The 20,799-nt window shown below is 44.8% G+C and overlaps 1 protein-coding gene across 1 annotated transcript; it reads left to right on the top strand.

Annotated features, from left to right (window-relative positions):
* Positions 1-6,643: 6,643 nt before the first annotated feature.
* LOC149450014 (peptidyl-prolyl cis-trans isomerase-like) lies at positions 6,644-20,585 on the top strand. The gene is made up of 5 exons (XM_089692439.1): positions 6,644-6,803; positions 15,669-15,699; positions 17,682-17,770; positions 18,151-18,323; positions 20,262-20,585. The coding sequence occupies exons 1-5, from the start codon at positions 6,735-6,737 to the stop codon at positions 20,392-20,394; spliced, it is 495 nt and encodes a 164-aa protein (XP_089548565.1). The 5' UTR covers positions 6,644-6,734; the 3' UTR covers positions 20,395-20,585.
* The last annotated feature ends 214 nt before the right edge of the window (positions 20,586-20,799 follow it).

Below are 20,799 nucleotides of genomic sequence, written 5' to 3'. Positions count from 1 at the left end.
GCGCTACTATTGACCTTATGTCACTCCCAAAAATGTGAAAACCAAATAAATAAATATTCCCCTCATGAAATACAGTCTCTCTCATGTCATCTTCAATCCTGCACATTCACTTCACTCTCCCACCTCCTGTGAATCACCGGCTGTGCTCTTACCTCAAATATATAACCCTCATATACTGAAAGGTAATAAAGTTACTGTGTCCCCTTTAAAAGGGATCCTCTTTCTTCTGAGATCTCTTATTCTCCACCACTCAGATCTGCAGGTATGGTCCCATTAATTGTTCATCTACCAATAGTGTCCTCTGCTCTCCACTACTCCAAAGTATAGTGTCACTCTCCTTTTAGCAGTTCAGTGATCTTGTTGGTGACTTCTACAATCTTCTCGTCATTGTTTCTCCTGGGTTTCAGGGAGTGAGGTTAAGGAACTCCTCTGCTGCCAGTTCAAATGTCTCTTCTTCACTTCCCCTCTCAACTGACACTCAGTATATAAGGGTCATACATTTGAGGTGAGAGCACAACTGGTGGTGGTTATTCACATGAGGAGGAATAATGAAGAGGATGCATTCATGGATATGTAGGATTACATTTTTAAAATGTAATTTACACAAATAAAAGAGAAAGGGGCCATGGCCAATTCAAACCAATACATTGACTGTGTGAGATATCATTATTTATGTTTGTTGTTTTGTGAAATGGTCCTGCATACTGTCCCCTAAAGAAGACATGAGAGAGACTGTCTTTTATGCAGACAATAGATATTTTGTTTTCACATTTTTGGTTTAATTTCAAGTTGCAAAAGTGCTACATGATTTCCTCCATTGTTCTGTGGTCCAGTTCTGATGCACACGTTCCCATTGTAGGCACTTTTGGCTATGGACATGGGTCAGCATGGGAATCCTGACCGTCTGCAGCTACACAGCTTCATAGAAAACAAATTGCTATTCTGACACCTTTCTACTGAAATCAGCATTTCAGCAACCTGAGATGCAGTAGCTTTTCTATTGGAGTGGACAACATAGGCCAGCCTTCACTCCCCACATGCATCAATAAGCCTCGGCTACCATTGAAACTGTCACCTGTTCTCCTTCCTTGGACCACTTTTGGTCAGTCCTGACCACTGCAGACCAGAAACATCCCACAAGAGCTGCAGTTCTGGAGATTATCTGACCCAGTCATCTAACCATTACAATTTAGCCCTGGTCACAGTCATGTCACTGCCATTGTGTAATGACTGAATTTCAAATGATAAATCGCTCAATAGAAATAAATAAATCAAAATTAATGGCGCAACCATCAACCCATCCCCCGCATGCCAGGTGTAATCCTGGACTCTGAACTCTCCTTTCGGCCCCACATCCAATCACTTTCCAAAGCTTGCAACATTTCCAAAATATGCCCCTCCCCAACCAATGACACCACAAAGCTCCTAATTCACTCCCAGGTTATCTCTTGCCTTGACTACTACTACTCCCTTCTCATTGGCTTACCTTTACAAAAGCTATCCACCCCTCCACTCCATCATGAATGCTGCTGCCTGGCTCATCCACCTTACCAACCATTCAGTGCCTTCAACCTCTCTCTGCCAATCACTGTATTGGCTGCCACTCACCCAACAAATTAACTACTTTCCGACCGCCCTATAGCAGAAGTACTGCTACAGAGCGGCAGGGATGTGCAAAATCACGTATATATACGTGATTTTGTTTTTCCAGCACACTCCCTACCCGCGCCGCTATTGGCTCCTCAGCATGTCAATCACCGATTCTCAGCCGGGACTTGGTGATCGTCGGCAGAGCTGAGAAGGGAGAGGTCTGTATGTAAAGAACACAGATCTCTCCCTGGTCAGCATGAACAGGCTGCTTTGTATTGCTTTGCATAGCAGAGTAATACAAAGTGTAGCAAACTTGCTCATCAGAGATGGACGTGGAGTTCCCCTTTTTTATTATAAGTATTCCTCAATTCTTTATTCCCTACCCCCTCCCTTCCTAAGAGGCACAGGGACAGATGTGTAAGTGTTAAAAGTTGCTGGCAGGCTGGAGCAGCAGGGGGCCCAGCGCTACAAAGCCCCCCCATAGAGACAGCAAACTCTCTGTCCCAAGGCCTGTGTAAAATTACACCTCCTAACCAAGATAAGATAGTCTTTTCCCCGGTCTTGAAAGAAGGTCGAACCTCATAAAACCTACCAGGCAGGTGACAGAAGTTAAATGAATATTCCTCAGGTCAGCTGTCACCTATGCTTCATAACATGGATTATGAAGCTGTCAGTTTTAATGCAGATCCCATCCGACGATCCCGCCCAAAACAGGGTATTGGCCAGTTACTCAGCGCCACCCCCCTTGCTGGGGGACTTTAAAAAACACAGGCTGTAGGCCTGAAGCTAAGCTAAACACCTCTCCCAATTTTAACATCGTAACAGCAGGAGATCAAAAACCCTTCGCTCTGCAACTTGGATCTGCTTATCTTAAGGCTGAACATGGCAAGTAACTTAAACTTTTAACTTCTCCCTGTTATCTCTTTGCTGTTTTCTATGTATATATAAATACATATCTTAGTTACATTTTCTTTGTAAATATTTTATTGCTCCTGTTTGACTCTTTTACTAATAAATCTTTCTTTCTGAAAGTGTTAAACTGTTTCTAAGCGCTTACTTGCAATTCACGAATTCCTGCCTTTGGAAGAGACGCTACTGTGTTTGTTTAATCCTCTGCCCAATCGGCCTGCGGTGACCGCATTGGACAGGCGACTTTTCAACCATTACAGTGTATATTGGATAAAGAGAGTTTCCCCTTTCTCTTTACAAAAAGGGGTGGTGGCAGTGAAGGGTTAGTTGCGTAATTAACCCGACCCAGTAACAAGCGCATTCAGACTGCAGGCACCGATTGTAGTCCATTAGCTGGAAAATCGCTGTGTAGGGTGCAGCTGGGTGTGGCCTTCTTATGCACGTCACATCACGGTTTTAGATCGGCCGGTCCTTCGGTCACGAGTTTGGTGAGAAGGTCTGGGGTGTGACGACGCGGGCGTGACGTATTGTTGGTCGCGGTCGTGTGATTGTCGCATGTTGAGGGTGGCGATCGTGCGTCCATGACACAAAGCAGCATGTCTCCCTAGTAAATCACACACAGCACACTATATAAAACACAACACAGCTCACTGTTAACCCTTTGAGTGTCATTAATACAGTGTCAGTGCTTTTCTTTAGCACTGATCACTGTATTAGTGTCACTGGGGATGTCAGTGACAGTCAGTTCCCCCCAGTGTCAGAATGCCCGCCACAGTCCCGCTATAAGTCGCTGATTGCCACCACTACTAGTAAAAAAAAAGAAGAAAAAATTCCAGTATATATTCCATTTGTAGACGCTATAACTTTCATGTAAACCAACTAATTTACACGTATTGTTTTTTTTTTTTAGCAAAGACGTGTAGCAGAATACATTTTGGCCTAAATTTATGAAATTTTATTTTTAAAATTTTTTGGGGGGTATGTTTTATAGCAAAAAGTCAAAAATAGTTTTTTTTTTCAAAATTGTCAGTGTTTTCTTGTTTATAGTGCAAAAAATTAAAAATGCACAGGTGATCGAATACCACCGAAAAAAAGCCCTATTCATGGGAAAAAAAGGACATAAATTTAATTTGGGTGCAGCGTTGCATGACCGCGCAATTGTCAGTTAAAGTAACACAGGGCCGTATCGCAAAAAATAGAATGATCGGGATGGGAGTAAATCCTCTGGAGGGCAAGTGAATAAATTCAAAACACTTAACAATGCCATCCACAACTCGGTCCCTCAGTCACACCACTAACCTAGTCTCAAAATACCAACCAAATCACTCTCTAGTTCTCTTGTCACTTCTTCCCATGCTCGCCTGCAGGACTTCTCTATAGCCTCTCCCATCCTATGGAATTCCCTACCCCAATCTGTTCGACTATCTCCCCTACTTTGTCCACTTTTAGATGATCCCTGAAAACGTTTCTCTTCAGAGAGACCTATCCTGCCTCCACCTAACAGTACATGTATTTTCTCCATCAGCTCGTCCCCCACAGGTATTACCTTTTGTACCACTTGACCCTCCCCTTTTAGATTGTAAGCTCTAAAGAGCGGGACCCTCTAATTCCTCCTGTATTCAAGGTTATTGTAACTTTACGGTTTGCCGTACTGTTGGCGCTATATAAATCCTATATATTATAATGAGTCTTCATCCATTTTGTCACATATGCGCAGTATGAAAAGGCTGATTTTTTAACAGGCGGAAAACATGTTAACCTTTCAATTCATCGTTCATTTGGAAGACGTTTTCCTACCTGTTACTTTGATTTTTTTTTGTTCTGAAAACTCAAAAACGATTCTCTATTTGTACCCATTGACTGGACAAAAAATGAACGAACAGTCTAAATCAGGGATCCTCAAACTACGGCCCGGGGGCTACATGCGGCCTACCGAGGCCATTTATCCGGCCCGCCGACAGGGGCGTATTTCCTGCGAGGAAGGAACACTAAGTACAGGGGGCTGCTGTACCTTACCTGGCTCCGATCCCAGTCCCACGACGATCCAGTCCAGGAAGCGCTGCTCCTTCATTTACTCCGGCCACTCCCTCACTCCTACTGCTCAGCTCCGCCTCCTCCCCGGTGATTGGGCGCCAGAACGGTAGCTCAAGAAAGGCACACAGGCAGCCAATCACCTGCGAGGAGGCGGAGCCGAACGGCCCCACGAACATCGAGTGAAGGAGAGGGCCGGAGTGAAGGACAGCTGATAGGTAAGTGTGCCGTGCTGATACAACCAGGTATGCTGGCTGCAGCAGCACCATGCTGGAACAGGGGTCAGCAAGTGTCATTGGTGTCAGTGGGAGGAATAGTGCCCCATCATTGGTGTCACTGATACTAATGATGGGGCATTATTCCTCCCACTGACACCAATGATGGGGCACTATTTCTCCCCCCCACTACAACAACGATGGGGCACTATTCCACCCCCGAGACACCAACGATGGGGCACTATTCCTCCCCCCCCACTGACACCAACGATGGAACACTATTACTTCCCCCACTGACACCAATGACGTACTATTCCTCCTACTGACACCAATGATGGGACACTATTCCTCCCACTGACATCAATGATGGGACACTATTCCTCCCACTGACACCAATGATGGGACACTATTCCTCCCACTGACACCTATGATGGGGCACTATCCCCCCCCCCCCATGATGGGGCACTATTCCCCCCCCCCCCCCACAATGACACCAACGATGGGGCACTAATTCCTCCCCCCACTGACACCAATGATGGGGCACAATTCTTCCCACTGACACCAATGATGGGGCACGATTCTTCCCACTGACACCAATGATGGGGCACTATTCCTCCCACTGACACCAATGATGGGGCACTATTCCTCCCACTGTCACCAATGATGGGGCACTATTCCGCTCCATCAGACACACTTGGGGGGAAATGTCTGTGCGTCTTATGGAGTGGCCAATCCAGTATTCCCGCCGTCCCTGGTCATCCCCTGTACTGTGTCCGCATTTGTTCATAGTTTTTTTTTTTTTTAAACTATAGTCCGGCCCTCCAACGGTCTGAGGGACAGTGAACTGGCCCCCTGGTCTAAATTATCGGTTTTCAAATGATTTTTTGTGTAGTGCAGGGCTCTCCAAACTATGGCCCTCCAGGTGTTGAGGAACTGCAAGTCCCACGAGATCTTGCAAGACTGACAGCCACAGGCAAGACTCCCAGAGGCATGATGGGACTTGTAGTACTTTCAACAGCTGGAGGGCCGTAGTTTGCAGACCCCCTGGTCTAGTGTATAGGGAGCATTACACTTGCCTATTTTTTCTGCTTTCAACATAACTTCAGGGACAACATGTTCACGTGCTGCCTACATCCCACCCGCTTTGAGGTGTCCTTGTAACCAGATAATCAATGTTCTACACTTTACCTTCCAGTGGTCATAATGTTATGGCTAATCGATGTATATGAAGCATTGTGTGAATTCTCAGTACTGTACACGTAACGTATATAAAAGTGAAACATCCCTGGCCGTGGGGTGGTGAAGCCACTTGCAATGGCGCCCCCTGTGTATAGCATGATAACTTTCCTCACATTCTCTGGAATAATGAGGGTGAAGTCAGAACCCCCCATCATCCCCGGGTGTAAAGTACCTCACGCACCCAGGATTAGGCGGGAAATGTCATCCTGTCAGTCATGTCACCTCTATTCCCCTGCTGTTCGTTCTGTGGGCCCGCCTAGAAATGACTGTCCTTTCTCTCAGGCAATCTGTGACTAATAAGCAGAGGCCAGGCCCGTTAGCTTACGTACAGGTCAGAACCCGGCACTGGAACGTCTTTATATATCTATACGAACAAGAAGCATTCCAGGCCATTTCCTCCTCATCGCTATACATAAAGAATAGAGCCCAATATGGAGACCGGGAGACCGCGCATCACCTCACCATCATATACGTCACTCCCCTCCCGCCACCGCGCCTCTCCACGCCCCGCCTTCTCCCTTTATACCACTCCTCCTCCCTTGCTTTAGACCCTCTCCTATTGGTTAAACGAATTGTCAGTTTCTTTTGCGAGTAGCCTCGGCAGATGGAGGGAATGGGCGTGACCAGCCCCCTCATATAATAGGCTCGGAGCCGCCTTCTGTAGGTTCTTTTCGGGTTGTTCTCTTGCCGAAAGGAGTGGTGACTGTAAACATTCATTTCGCGCTTCAAATCGTTCGCCGGCTCGTCACTATGGCCACTAAGCGGGTGTTCTTCGATGTCACCGCCGACGGCAACCTCTTAGGCCGCATTCTTATAGAGGTGAGGGGAGTTTGAATGAATGGTGACGGCTGTGTAGAGCTACGGAAAACCGGGCTTGGCGCCCAGGTCACGTGGTGCGTCTTCTCTTTTGGGTGTGAGGTGTGTTCTGTCCTCCTATGGGGTGTGTTGGAGGCATATGAGGCGCTGTATTGTAGGGCTGGGGACTCTGTCCTAAAGGCTGGAATTCTCTGACAGGTAGGGGAGAGGTAACCGAGCACCGTGCAGGCCCTGAGGACCCCGCCTGCCTCTGCTCGGTGTGATGGCGCGCTCTGCAGCGGCTGCTTGCGGAAATGCTGCAGTGCTGGCGGCCTCTAGAAGCAGGTAAAAGGGCTCCGCCAATGACTGGTGCAGGAAGAGGGCGTGTCTATCCGGCTGTCTCCGCCCTCAGCTGTGCCGGCTCTGCTGGCGAGAGGGTGGGCTGGGAGTCCATTTTAGGATGTTCTGATCTTTAAAATGTCTCCTTTTGCTGTCTCTTCTGAGCGCCGGGCCCTGAGTGCCACACCCTCCTATCACTGGAGGGGGCCAGAGGTGTGTCAGTATCTAGATCCTTCCCGCCATCAGGAGAGCACTGATCTGCCAGGGAGGGGGTCAGAACTCCATGAGTTGTAGCTGGGAGATTCCCTGAGCTGCTGGCTGTCACTTCATTCAGGACGCAGATCTATGCTGTGTACTGATTGGAAAGCTTGATGTAATAAAAACAAACATTGCAGCTTCCAAATCTTAGATATGATGGCTGCTTTAGGCTCAGTTCACACTAGTGTTGAAAGCAGGCATCTGAGGGGTGGTTTTAATGCTCTTCAAACACCTATGAAAATGATACACATGGTGGCATGCAGTGCTGTTCACACTGAAGCCTTGCATCAAAATTGATGCCTTGTGTTAAGGGCTTTCAATGCCTCCCATGCAAGTCTATGGTGATGCTTCTCAAACATCTGGTGTTTGCAGAGTGTTAATGCCATTAAGTTCATTGTAGGTGGTTGTGGTGTAGTATTAAGGCTTGTAAGATGCATCTAAACCGTGTGTTGGGCGTTTGGGGAGCATTTTTTTACCGCTTGTGAAACTCCCGTACAAAGCTCATTAAACTCCTAATGCTATAGGGGTGTTTGGGAAGCAGTCAAGTGTGAACAAACCCTTCCTTTCCTTTGTAATTCAGACCATAGACAGTTTATCGGCTGATTTTTTTTCCGTCCAATAATCGTTTTCTGTAAACAAATGTTGCCACCAGTGATTTTGAAAACTGGTCTTTTTTTTCACACATTTTCCAGCATGACGATAAATGAAATGAGGAACCATGAAAATCGGCTGATGCCATTGCTCCATTAACGGTGAAAATTGGCCAATTTATTCTTTTGGATGAAAAATCGGCTGATAAATGAACAGTCTATGGCCTGCATTAGTCTGTCTTTTACCTGCTCAGTTGGACAGGAAGTGCTTTTTCAGCAGGGCATGTTATCCTGCAAGTGTCTCAGTTAGAGGGGAGAGACAATTTACTAATCACATTTGTTTATGTAAAACCCCAAAAGGAGAAACTGGTTTGCTGGCTGTACTTAAAGGAAGGGCTTCCACACTATGGCCCTCCAGCTGTTGAAGTACAAGTCCCATTCTGCCTGTGGCTGGCAGTCTTGCAAGGCCTCATGGGACTTGCAGTTCCTCAACACCTAAAGGGCCATAGTTTGGAGAGCCCTGACTTGAAGTACTAGCTGGAGTTTGTGACACTAAAGGTTCATATATTTGGACAATGACCTGCTATACTTGGTGTGGTGGCTTTGCACAGAGCAGCCTGGATCCTCTTGAGTCCCTTGCTGGCGCTCCTGGCTCCTCTTGTCGGGGGCACCCGGGCAGGTGTGTTCCCAAGCCGCTGCTCCGCGTATGTTCACACCCAGAGCTGTGGCTTGGCCCCACCATCCCTACTCTTTGGCTGTAACTGACAGCAGCTAATGGCTTCCTCTTGCTGTCTCCAATGAGGAGGTAAAGACCTAAGACAGCCAAGGCTGTTGTCCACATTACTGGATCGAGATTGGGCTCAGGTAAGTATTGAGGGGCGGGGGGCACTGCTGCAATGAGAGTTTATCTTTTGTCCCCAGAAGAGTGGGAACTCTTCCAATGGGGTTACTAGTTCTGGTGACCGGGGGGTCCCCAAGGAATCCCCTTAATTTGCAGGGATTTCCTCACTTCCTGTTTGGCTATGGGACAGGAACTGAAGGGAAATCTCCAATGGGACATAGATGGCAAAATGATGGGTAAATCCCCCCCCTTTCTCCAAAATGAAAATAAAATGAGTTCTAATTTAAGCTAAATGTCCAGGCTATGGAACTAAGGCTAGGTTCACATCTGTGCGGGTGGTGCTGCTGCAGATCGGCGCAAAAATCAGTGCAGCCACTCCACCCGCACAGAAGAGTGCGGACCTGCGGGCGGGTGCTGTTCTAACGGCACGCCGCCTGCACTGGAAGACATGACTGTAGTGGGAACCGAGGTTCCTGTGCAGACTGCATTTTCAGAAGAGCAGGGACTTATTCCATGAGTGGCACAGGAGTTTATTCAAATGAATGGACTCTCATGCCTGTGCAAAGCATGGCCGCGTATGTGAACCATATATGGCTGGCACAGGATGACATCACTCCTGCACATGGGCAGGACATCATTCTGGCCCACAGGGATCCTGACAGCTTCTGTAAGCTGAGCTGCACAGCTGCTTACATGTCAGGGAGTGCTGCAAACAAGCAGGGGAGTTGTATTGCAGCAAAAAACCAGCTCCGTTAAATATACAAAAAGCACTGCTGTGGTTCATTGACATGCAGTCCTGTCCTGTGTGCAACAAAATGCACATGCCTGCATCTTACAGCTCTGGGCTGCATTGCAGTGTGAATAGGACACATGATTCTCTAGTGCAGAAAAACACCAGTCACTGCATTGTGTGCACTACCCTGAAAGCTTACCAGAACAATTGGTTGCAATGTAACCCCCCCCCCCACCCAAGCTGACATCCTTAGAAATGTATTTACCTTACATTTTTCCATCCAGCTCCACTTGGTCTAGAATGAAATTTCATTTCATTGGATACTGATGTCCACGTCCTTGCCTGGAGCCATTACCTTCTAGTCATAGATTTGTGCTGTTATAAATTGGGGAGGATTCTTCATATATATGTGCTGTTATAAATGGGGGGGGGGGGGGGGATTCTTCATAGATGTGTGCTGTTATAAATGGGGGGGGGGGATTCTTCATAGATGTGTGCTGTTATAAATGGGGGGGGGGGGGGATTCTTCATAGATGTGTGCTGTTGTAAATTGGGGAGGATTCTTGGTCATAGATATGTGCTGTTATAAATTGGGGGAGGGCTTGTTAGTATGTTGTATCCGGAGTAAATGGCTTAATTTTGCTTAGTGATTAGGGGCTTGTATTTCTGTACATGCTCCACATGGGGGGCTTCAGCCTTTTCATCCTAGTGATCAGCTGACAAGTGAGGCAAGTATCCAAAACTTCCTTTCCACCAGAAAAGGAGTAGAGATCTTCCAATGGGGAACTCTTGTTCCTGTGACGGAGGGGATTTCCTCCTATTGGAAAGCTCTCTTCCTGTTTACAGGAAGGTCTCTCTAATGAGACATGGGGGGGCGGGGGGAGAGGACAGGGGTCTTCACTATTCCCACTCTAACATCAAAGAGTTGTCTGTAGTCTTTTGTTTGGTATGGGGCTGTATATGGAGGGAGTTTGGTGTGACCTGCCTGTGTCGGTATCAGTTGCACAGCTATAAAGGTATTCTGGGATTATCCTGTCATCTAGCCAGCTTCTTTTCTCTTATCTGCTTGACTGTGTCTGAGTTGCTTTATCTCCCAAATCCCTACACTTCTGCCATGAGAATACTTATTGCTGGCATCTAGATCATTGTCAGTATGGGTGCTGCATGTTAAACACTGCAGTGTTTGTCCTGACCTTAATGATCACATTACCACCCTGTTCTCCGCCCTGTCTCAAAATGAAATTAAATTGTATTATTGCTTGATGCAGGCAAACTTGGGCTTCTTGAATTTAGCATGCTTGTGTCTCTGGTTTGGTGCCTCTACAGAGCTAAGGCCCTATCAAAAGTGGTATCTGTATTTTAGGTCTGGGACATGTTGGAGTGAAGGGGGGTGCAGATGTAAAATGGCCTTTGCATGCTGGCACATGCAGTTCTGTAACTGCAGGCAGTGTCTGTTTAATGTTTCACATTGACTTGGAACATTTTCATTTCAATGTTGGCATTGAGTTAACATGGATCTTGCCTCATAATGTACTTTGACCTTGGAAGGTTAGATTAGTATGTACTATGACCTTGCAAAGGTCAGATCAGTAAAGCATATCAAAGATGCTGCAGTCCATGGATTTGCAGTCAGGGCACGCCTTTAAAAAGTGAGTAGTCTTTTGGTTGGATATGCACGGTCTGCCAAGGATATCCTCTCCATTAAACTGTCCCACATTGTTTTCTTTTCTTGAATCTTCTGACCGTGTTGGAGGAATGAAACTTTTGTTGGGAACAAGCTTCCTTGTCCCAAAAATGTGTACTAAGATCAATTAGGCTATGTAATTGTCATGTGAGTTTTGGTAATGTGTCTTGTGCTGGTCGGCACTTAAGGCATCAGCAGAATCAAGACTCCCTATTAAAGGGGATGCTTGGGTTTTAAAAATACACTCCTACATGCTGCATTATTGGTGTGCTGCTGCAGCTGTTCCCAGCTATTTCTGATCAGCAGTCATGTGATAACATTCTCAAGCTTAGTCAGGTCTGGGAGGAGAGCAGTGACTATTGATCACTACTCTTCACTGCGCTCACTGAAGAGGGGGTGGATACAACTTGCTCTGCCTTGGCTGTGTGCTGCCTGACTACTCCAGCTCTCAGCAGTGTACCCAACAATGATTGGGTTCCTTCCAGAGCCTGGAATGATTTATTTTAAAATTAGCTTTCTTTGGCCCATTGACTGATTCTGGGTCACAAGAGTGCAAAAGTGCTGCCCTCTGACAGAAGAGGTTTGACCATACTTTTTTCTTTTTAAAGAAATCTTCTGCAAACAGTTGTCAAACCATGGGAGGTAGCAAATCTGTCATATTTGAGATGGCTGAAATGTAAAAATATTGGATGGTCAGCTATGGTCTTGTGAATTAACAGTTTTGAAGCAATGGACACGTCATACTAGGGATGCACTGAAATTTCAGTGGCTGAAATTTTTAATCCAAAAACACCCATCAGCCAGTATGGGGGAAAATGAAGCACAAATACAGGTGCCGAAAAAGCTGGCCGCAGCTCGGTAGTTCTCAGCTTTACCTGAGAAACAATCGATCCTGAGTACAGATTAGTGAAGGAAATATGGCCTCCACTAAACTCTGCCCTTGGAGGACTGGAGTGATGCTGCTTCCAATGTTTAGTTTTTTGTTTATCCAATGCTTTACATTGCCGAGGAAATGTGGGGTCTTATTGACCACATCTCTCCATAAAGAGGATCGGTCACTAATTTCTATCGCAAGCAATGCATACATTTGTTGTGATTAAACTTTTTAAACTTATTAATTTTTTTTTTTGCACTGTCCCTTTAAAAAAATGTTTTAAAGTGCCCCTGTGCTTGCACATGGTGGTGAATGCATACGTAGGCCATGCCCACATGTGTAAATGGTGTTCAAGCCACACACGAGGTATTGCCACAAATGTCCAAGAGCAATAATTCTCACACTAGACCTGTAAGGTTACACTGCTAACCTGTAGAAATTTTTAAAGCCTCACCCATGGAGATTACATACTGCAGTTTCACACTATTGCGTGTGCAATTTTAAAGCGTGACATGTTTGGTATCTACTCGCTGTAACATCCTTTCATATTTTACAAAAATTGGGGTATACATTTTTAATCGGTGCATTTTTTCCAAAAAATTATTTAAACTGCGCTTATCGGTTTTTGGCCGAGTGTTTTGAATTTTTGGCTTCAGCACCAGAATTTTCATTTCGGTGCACAACTACTTCATACTACAACTGTTAACATTTGTAGATCTCTGGCCTAGGTATAGAACTGCCAAATACAACACTTTATGAACGGTGTGCATCCTCATGGCCAAGGGTCTTCACCAACATATTGCTTGGTTACAGAAGTAGCACATGGGAAAGCCTCTGCAGTATTGAGGGATGAGATTCTGCTCCTGAATGTCTTGGCATAGTTGCTGGGATGCCATGAGGTACTTTTCAGTATTAGTGGTGGAAATTCTTGGAGAGCACATGAGCTAAATATGGTTTGATCCCTGAATGTTATCCAGCATACAATATGCTGTCTCAAGACCTATTAAATAATCATGCTTGCTTTAGTAAAACAGACATGTTTGCATCTGAAGGAACCTGCAAGAGTAAAGTCTTTTGACATGACCTGTGTTTGGGCAGGAAACATGGAGTTCTCTGCTCTAGCATGCTTACTTGCAAGGTCTTGTTTGTGGTATTTAGATCTGACAGCCTTTCATGTGTAATGCTGTTCCTTGATCAGAGGTGCAAGAAGCTCTTGTATTGGCTGACAGGGCAAGCATAAGATGCTGGGCTGGTCTTTCCTACTGGTGAACAACCAATTTCCCAAGGAAATTCAAAAAAGCATAGGCAGCCAAATTTCATTTTTTTGCCAGTCTTTCTATGTACTATAGCATTGCCAAGCTTCACTTGGCAACTTGCATTGAACCATAGTACCAGATCATCTTTCCACGCTTTCCTTCTACATTTTTAGACTAACCCCCCCCCCCCCCATTCCTTGCGGTACATAATGGGCTGCTAGCACCTAATTTCATGTGCTTTACTTCAATATTCATGCTTGCATCTATGGGTAGCCCAAGCCTTTGCATGCTTGAGATTCAAATGTGCATACCTTAATGCTAAGTGACTGCCCAGAGTGCCTACTGCCTACGATGCAGATTCACTTTGAGGGTTGGTGCATGTAAATGTTTCAGTGTCTGGTATGCCTTGCTGTATACATTTTTACAAGGTGTACTTGAGCTCGCAGGTAAGGATTTGCTGTTATGGAGGCCATATAGAAAGGACTAAGCAGTGTTTTGTCTGGGAATTCTGCTTTTAAAAATAGCAGTGCCCTTCCTGGTAGGTTAGGGTGGCTAGGCACTCTTGTACCTACTGCTGCGTAAATGTATGAGGCAGCAAAGCACTCTGCCAAGATGGGTGGTAAGATGGTAATGGGGAAAGATAAACTGCAGGGAGAGAAGGTCATTGAGGCTAGTACTCTGACTGTCTCATTGTGAGAAAATAAAACTGCAAACATATTGAAATTGACATAAATTAGCAGTGTATAGTTCAAGAGCATCCACTGCTCAATCTGGTGCCCCCTTCCCCAATGCAGATACATATAGCACTGGCTGTGGGAGTCAAATCGGCCCTCTGCAAGTCCATGCTGGGGAGCTGCCCCACTTAACATGAGTATGTTGGGGTGACATCCTGGGCAGACACTGGCAGCATGTTTTGTTTGTGGATAAAGCTTGACAAATGATCCATGTGTGAAACCTTTGTATTAATGTGTAAGTACCAGTGTCTTGGTGTCTGCCTCCTGTACAGCAGACTTCCAACTAAGGCTCCATTCACATTAGGGAGTTTTAAATCGCAGGCAGAATTGCCATGTGTGATAAAATGAAGATATGCAGTCACATTTGGAGGTGCCATTCATTTCAAGGGAACCTGAAAATGAGGGGCATTTTTCTGCACAACAAATGCACTGCGATCACACAAACAATTGTAGGATGTGCAAAAATGGTTTAGGAATACTGTGATTTTTGTATGCATGATCGTTGTTTGTTGCATGGAAAACCACACCACAATTGTGGCAAAAAAATGCCCCATGTTTTCAGGTGCCATTGAAATGAATGGCACCTCCAAATGCATTGCTGTTACACTGTTTTAAAATCACAGGCAGAATAGGTGATTCGACCTGTGATTTGAAATGCCCTAATGTGACTAGCGTGCTGGTGGGAGAAGGCGTGAAGTGTTTGTACAACTAACATTCTTGTTTCTGAAAGTAGAACGTAGCTGGCTAATGTGAGGATGCAGGTCTTTGCTATGTCAGTCTTGCTGTTGGAGGGCCTTGGTTCTGCTATTGACCTCCAGTGCTCTAGGATCCTACACGAGAGAGCATACCAGAGCCTTTGGGAAACTGGGAGCAGATTCCAAGCTTTGGTGTGGTGGGGGGGGGGGGGTTTACTTGTTGACACCACTGTAGTTGGCTGGACATTGAACAACTTTTGCTAAATATTCAAGCTGGTATTTACCATAGTTCAGCTAACCTGTTTCAGCTTATTGTGTTGCACAATGCTAATATGTGCTGTAAATCTGTCTGACATGGGACTGTACAGTAGCCTATAATGGACACATGCTAGATTAAGGTACTATGAAAACCACTCGGTACTAAAAGACTTTGATCAAAGGTTTGTTCAGTGCAAACACTGATCTTTGTACTGGGGGTTTTCTCCATTGCTGAAGGTGTCTGCTAGCCTAAATCCTCTTGTTTGCTTTTGGTGCCTTTAATCTATACTGGGAGGCTACACATGTTCTTCAAATGAAGTCAACACGCTGTAAGACCTGTTCACCAATGAATCAAGGCAGCATTAGAGCTCCCTAATAACATAATCTGCTATGAACATGTGCGTGTCTACCCTTAATGTTTATAAGCCTGTAGACTCTGGGCATGGTGTAGTGAATAGCAGTTACTTATGACCTACTATTAAAGTTATGTGCCACATGCCAGCTTAAGTAAACAGGCTTCCCATCTCATTCCAGTCCTGTATCCTCTGGCACAAGTGTGCCAATCAGTCTAACCTCTTGTAACCAAATATAAACACTTCTGACTTTTTTTTTTTTCTCCTTTTGCAGCTGAGATTTGATGTTTGTCCAAAGACCTGTGGTATGTATGACACTTTATCTGTTTTACGGGGCTAGTGACACTGCATTCTCATATTGGCATGCTGTATGTGGTGGGGAGGTTTAGGGGCAAGGTTTAGACTTTGGTTGCTCATTCATTAGTGGTTGCCAGATTCCTTAAACATTACAAGTTTATTTACTTCACCTAATGTGAGCTTGTCTCATTTGGCCCCTTTCACACTAGCAGACCAATTTGGGTGTTTTACCTCAGACCCTCCAATCTCCTGAGTAGCATATGTAAATGGTCATGTCCATTTTACACCCACCTACATTTGATCCTAGCCACTAAAGACAGGCTGAGGATTGTTTCCCTATCCATCAGATAAATGTAAACTTGCTACCTGTCTGTCACACCCAACTGCCCATAGACAGGGCTGTGTCTTGCTCTGCATAAGCAGTGGGTAGACCAGCCATCTGCTTGTTCAGCAGGGGATCAGCAGACAGACCCCTGCTGAGCAAGCTAACTCAACAGAGCCTACCCCATGTGGAAGGGGCCTTATAGTAATGTTTTTGTTAAGCTTTGCAAGAGTTTGCTTAAGAGTTTAATATTGCATTAGCAGTCAATTGGGCTGTAAATTGTTTTTTATATTTTTTCTGGTACTTGTATAGCACCAGCCATCTACACAGCACTTTACATATATATTGTACATTCAAATCAGCCCCTAACCCTCAAGAGGTGTACAATCTATGGTCCCTAACTCACATTCACATTGATATATACATATGAAGAGCTAACACTTGTTAGGCTACATCAGTGTTTCTCAACTACAGTCCTCATGGACCCCCAACAGGTCATGTTATCAGGGTTTCCCTCAGATGAAACAGCTGTGGTAATTACTAAGGCAGTGAAACTGATCAAATCACCTGTGCAAAATGGAAATCCTGAAAACATGACCTGTTGGGGGTCCATGAGGACTGGAGTTGAGAAACACTGGGCTACATCCAGGCAGACATTTTCAAGTTAATATAAATGCCAAGGTGCCCAGTCCCCTACCTAGCAAAGTGGCTTGCAGTCCCTAGTTTTACACAAACTGTACACTAGATTTCCTGTGTTTGAACACATTTAATGTTCTGAGAATTTTCATACAAAATGTTTAAAGGTACTTCAAACATTTTTTTTTTTTCTATTCAATTGACTCTTCCAAAAACCCTTTTCATGGTGATTTAGTGAACTCACAGCAGAAGCTGATCTGAGTCCTGGTGAACAGATCTTCACTGTCACCTACCAGACCTGCAGATTGTTGGGCAGAGTAAGAATAGAGCTGTGCCTATGTTTGTGAGGGGAGTCATGGATCATACCCCTGCAGAGTTGGGAACACTTATCAATCACGTCCCCTTTAGTGTTTTACAGAACTCCTAGAAGTTTTTTTTCTTTCTTTTTTTGTGCCACTGCATGGACCCTTAAAATATGCCAATAACATTTTTAATCTGGACAGTTGGCACGGTTTTTCATTTGCATGGTAAATTGGTTTACAGCCATACTAAAGTGTAGCCACCCCCCACTGTCATGTTTGAACAATAGTCTAACATGAGCCCTTCCTTATCTGGGGTTTATTCTATAAGTGCACGGTCCTTGCTCTGTATTAAAGGGGCTGTCAGGCCATGGCAGATAGCAGCAGTCTGGCTGTTGCATAATGGTGGGGGGACAAGACTTTATGGCTGTGGGCTGCTTTACATTCTAAATGTTCAGCAAATGGCGTCGACTTTCCCCTAATGAACAAGGAAGCTTGAATCTTTTTGGTTTAGTGGGCTTCAAGGCCCGCCACACAATAATTGGCTTCACAGAACGTTTCATGCTAGGGCCATGTCTTTATGGAGTCTGATCAGGCTCTGATGTCAATGTGGCTTCTGTAAGTGTAAAGGTCTGGCTGACTTCAATATGTAGTCAGCCTGGGAGCTGAGCTAAACAGTTGTCCTGTTGATATAATTCAGCTAAATTTAGTATGACTGTTTTAATTTCTACAGAGAACTTCCTTCAGTTGTGCACTGGAAAACCAGGATTTGGTTACAAAGGCTCTTGCTTCCACAGAATCATCCCAGACTTCATGTGCCAGGTATGATTGCTTTCCTTAGTGTAAAGCTATACAGCATACCAACCTCTAAAATTCTTCAACCTATTTCTTGCCTTTTCAGCCTATACCCTAATGCTTCACCCTACATTGTGGGTGATGCCTTTCATGCTTTTTTTGCTACCTCCCACAGCCATAGTCTTAACTTATTTGCTTGTAAATTGCACAAATAAAGCGCTTATACTTTTTGGTACCAGGAGTGTATAGTGGAGTAAATGGGGAAGGCTGTGCAAAAAGCAATTTGGCAAAGTGTGCCAATGCAGTGGGAAAAACCAATGTTGGTTGAGCACATGCTGTATTCCAAACTGCAAGTAAGTAGAGGATGACTTAACCAGTTACATTAATATCACATTGTTTCCTGATAGGGTGGAGACTTTACCCACCACAATGGAACTGGTGGAAAATCTATCTATGGAAACAAGTTTGCTGATGAGAACTTTTCCCTGAAGCACACTGGACCAGGAATTCTGTCTATGGCCAATGCTGGCCCTAACACAAATGGCTCCCAGTTCTTCATCTGTACTTCTCAAACAAGTTGGTAAGTTACTATTGCAAATTGTTGACAAAGCACCCTATAAGACTTGGTTCACAATGGTATGACTTATGCAATTTGACAGTTTCAAATCTAATGACAAGTTGCTCCCTATTGGCAATAGAACCGCTCAAATCGGTGCTACGAAGACTTTGCAGTGCCATGCTGATTTGAGAAGGTTCCTGCACAATTTTGTAATTCCAGGTGTTGCATACACATCTCTGCATGAAGTCGCACAGATGCAACTTTAAAACTTGTGCAATTTCTTCAAGTGAAGTCACATTATTTCAAAGTTTGATTTGGTGTGAACACAGTAAAAGAATAAAACCAAATAAAGTGAATTCAAAGGTTTATCTTGACATGCACTCATGTATCCCTGTTTTGTGACTAGTAACAGGTGGCATTTCATTTGATCAGGATGTAACTGACATTTACTTGAGTTTATTTGGTTAATTGCATGTTTATCTGATGTACTACTCTGCATATGTGCTCCTGAGCCTACTGTATCTAAGGTAAAGACCATAGTTTCTGGCTAACAGTCTGCTTATAATATCTGTAGACTATTGGGTGAAGTTTAAGCCACAAATGTGGCACTCCCGGTGTGTAGAATGGTTAAATGCCCCACCCTTATTTCAAGCTGTAAGATTTGAGACTTTTATAAGATCTAAATGTGGACTATGTGAAAAGCTAGGACCAGATTCTAGTTCCATCCTCTAACTGCCAGATACTTTAGTATAGCTGAGTTGGTATGCATCACTGTAACCAGTCAAGCCTGAAATGCATAAGACTTTGGCAGGGCTTCTGTTTCAGCATGGCTGTAGTGCACCATTTGGCTACTTCTGAGTCTGGGATACTTGCTGGGCTCACAATGCATTTGAACCATACAGTTGCTGCATATTCCTTGCCAGTCATCTCTAAAATTGCTTTAGTGGATTACACCACTCAAGGTACACTTTTCTGTCTCTAGCATTAGAAGGCAGTGGCAGCCAGTGGTTTTAACTTGTCTGCATCAGTCATACTGGAGTGGAGATCTTGAAACTTTTTGCTTATACACATTGAATGGGGGGGTGTAATTCTGTTCCACTGACATTGAGCCATGGAGCTAGTCCCATACTATTGGCTTGCTAGAGTGTTCTACTTATTACTACTGCCATTGAAGTCTTGAATCCACATGCAAATCACAGCTAGAACAAAGCCTAATGCTGGCATCTAGCATTAATGCTTAAAGATGGGAAAACAGAAGGCAATGGGGCAGGAAATCGGACTAACTTTACTTCAGCACTGTCTGCACATTATTTTGTATTAGACTGCTAACAAAAATATTTGCAAGTTCGTAGACTCCCTCTGTGGAGGGGGGGGGGGGGGCACAACTGCCTAGGGTACTTGCATAGCTAGCACTTGGGGTCTGCAATAGAAGCCTGTTTGAGGAGACAAGCCAAAGCTCATATGGTTGGTTCTAGTTCTGTGGATCACAGGACTGCAGTTTGTTCTGTCCTGTCAGATTTTCAATTAATAGGCTGAAGCCGACTGACACCAAGCCAGTCCAGGCTGTGGGAAAACCTGACTTTAAAGCTTGGATCCACCCCATTCTGGAGCAGAACCTGGCTCTACCTGTCAGCAGTCTGGTAGCCTGAGCCAGCTGCTCCCTAACTCTGCACCCCCCCTCCCCCACAGCCCAGCGCACCAGTGACCATAGGGGGTAGAGCAGACAGCAGTGGTGAGAATCAGCTGAGTTCTTGCACTTAAAGCTGGCAGGGGACAGATTTGGCATCAGACCATTGCTGCATCTACTTTAGTGAGTTCATTTTGAGAAACCATCCCATACTGAAGTCATGGGTATATAGGGAGCCAATGTTTGGCAGTGGCAGATGTGCATTAAGTATACTTTTGCTTTTTTATATATACTTGAACAGCTGTTTAATTGCCATTATGATTCCTTTGCAGGCTCGATGGAAAGCATGTTGTGTTTGGTTCAGTTGTGGACGGCATGGATGTTGTGAGGAAAATGGAAAGCTTTGGATCTCAGTCAGGGAAGACTTCTAAGAAACTTGTGATTGCTGACTGTGGCCAGATTTAAAGGAACTTGGAACTTGCATCTTCATCCTAGTCTTAACATCACAAGCATTCCTTCTCAATCTGCTTCAGAATTCTTCAGTCCTTGACTGTCTCTGGAGTTAAATCGCATCTTGCAAAATCCTTGTTTTGTTCATTTTTTTTCACATGTTCTGTTCTTTGCAGAACACACTCTAAATAAAAAAATAAACAATTTACTGGGTCTTGTGCAAATTTATTGCTGCAACTATACCAGGCTGAGCATGCAAATTGTGTAGTGAATATGGGGGCACCAGTGACTAAGTGGTTAGCACTTCCACCTTTCAACACTTGAGTGGTTGGTTTGAATCTCAACCATGGCACGAACTATGTAGTTTGCATGTTCTCCCTGTGCCTGTGTGGTTTTCTTCCCACTCAAGACATGCTGGCA

This window comes from Staurois parvus, unplaced genomic scaffold, assembly GCF_062004578.1.
Source record: "Staurois parvus isolate SC_StPar_1 unplaced genomic scaffold, SC_StPar_1.0 ptg000586l, whole genome shotgun sequence".
In the NCBI taxonomy this organism is placed as follows: domain Eukaryota; kingdom Metazoa; phylum Chordata; class Amphibia; order Anura; family Ranidae; genus Staurois; species Staurois parvus.
The sequence above is the reverse complement of the archived record's forward strand: the minus strand, read 5'-3'. Positions and strand labels throughout refer to the sequence as shown.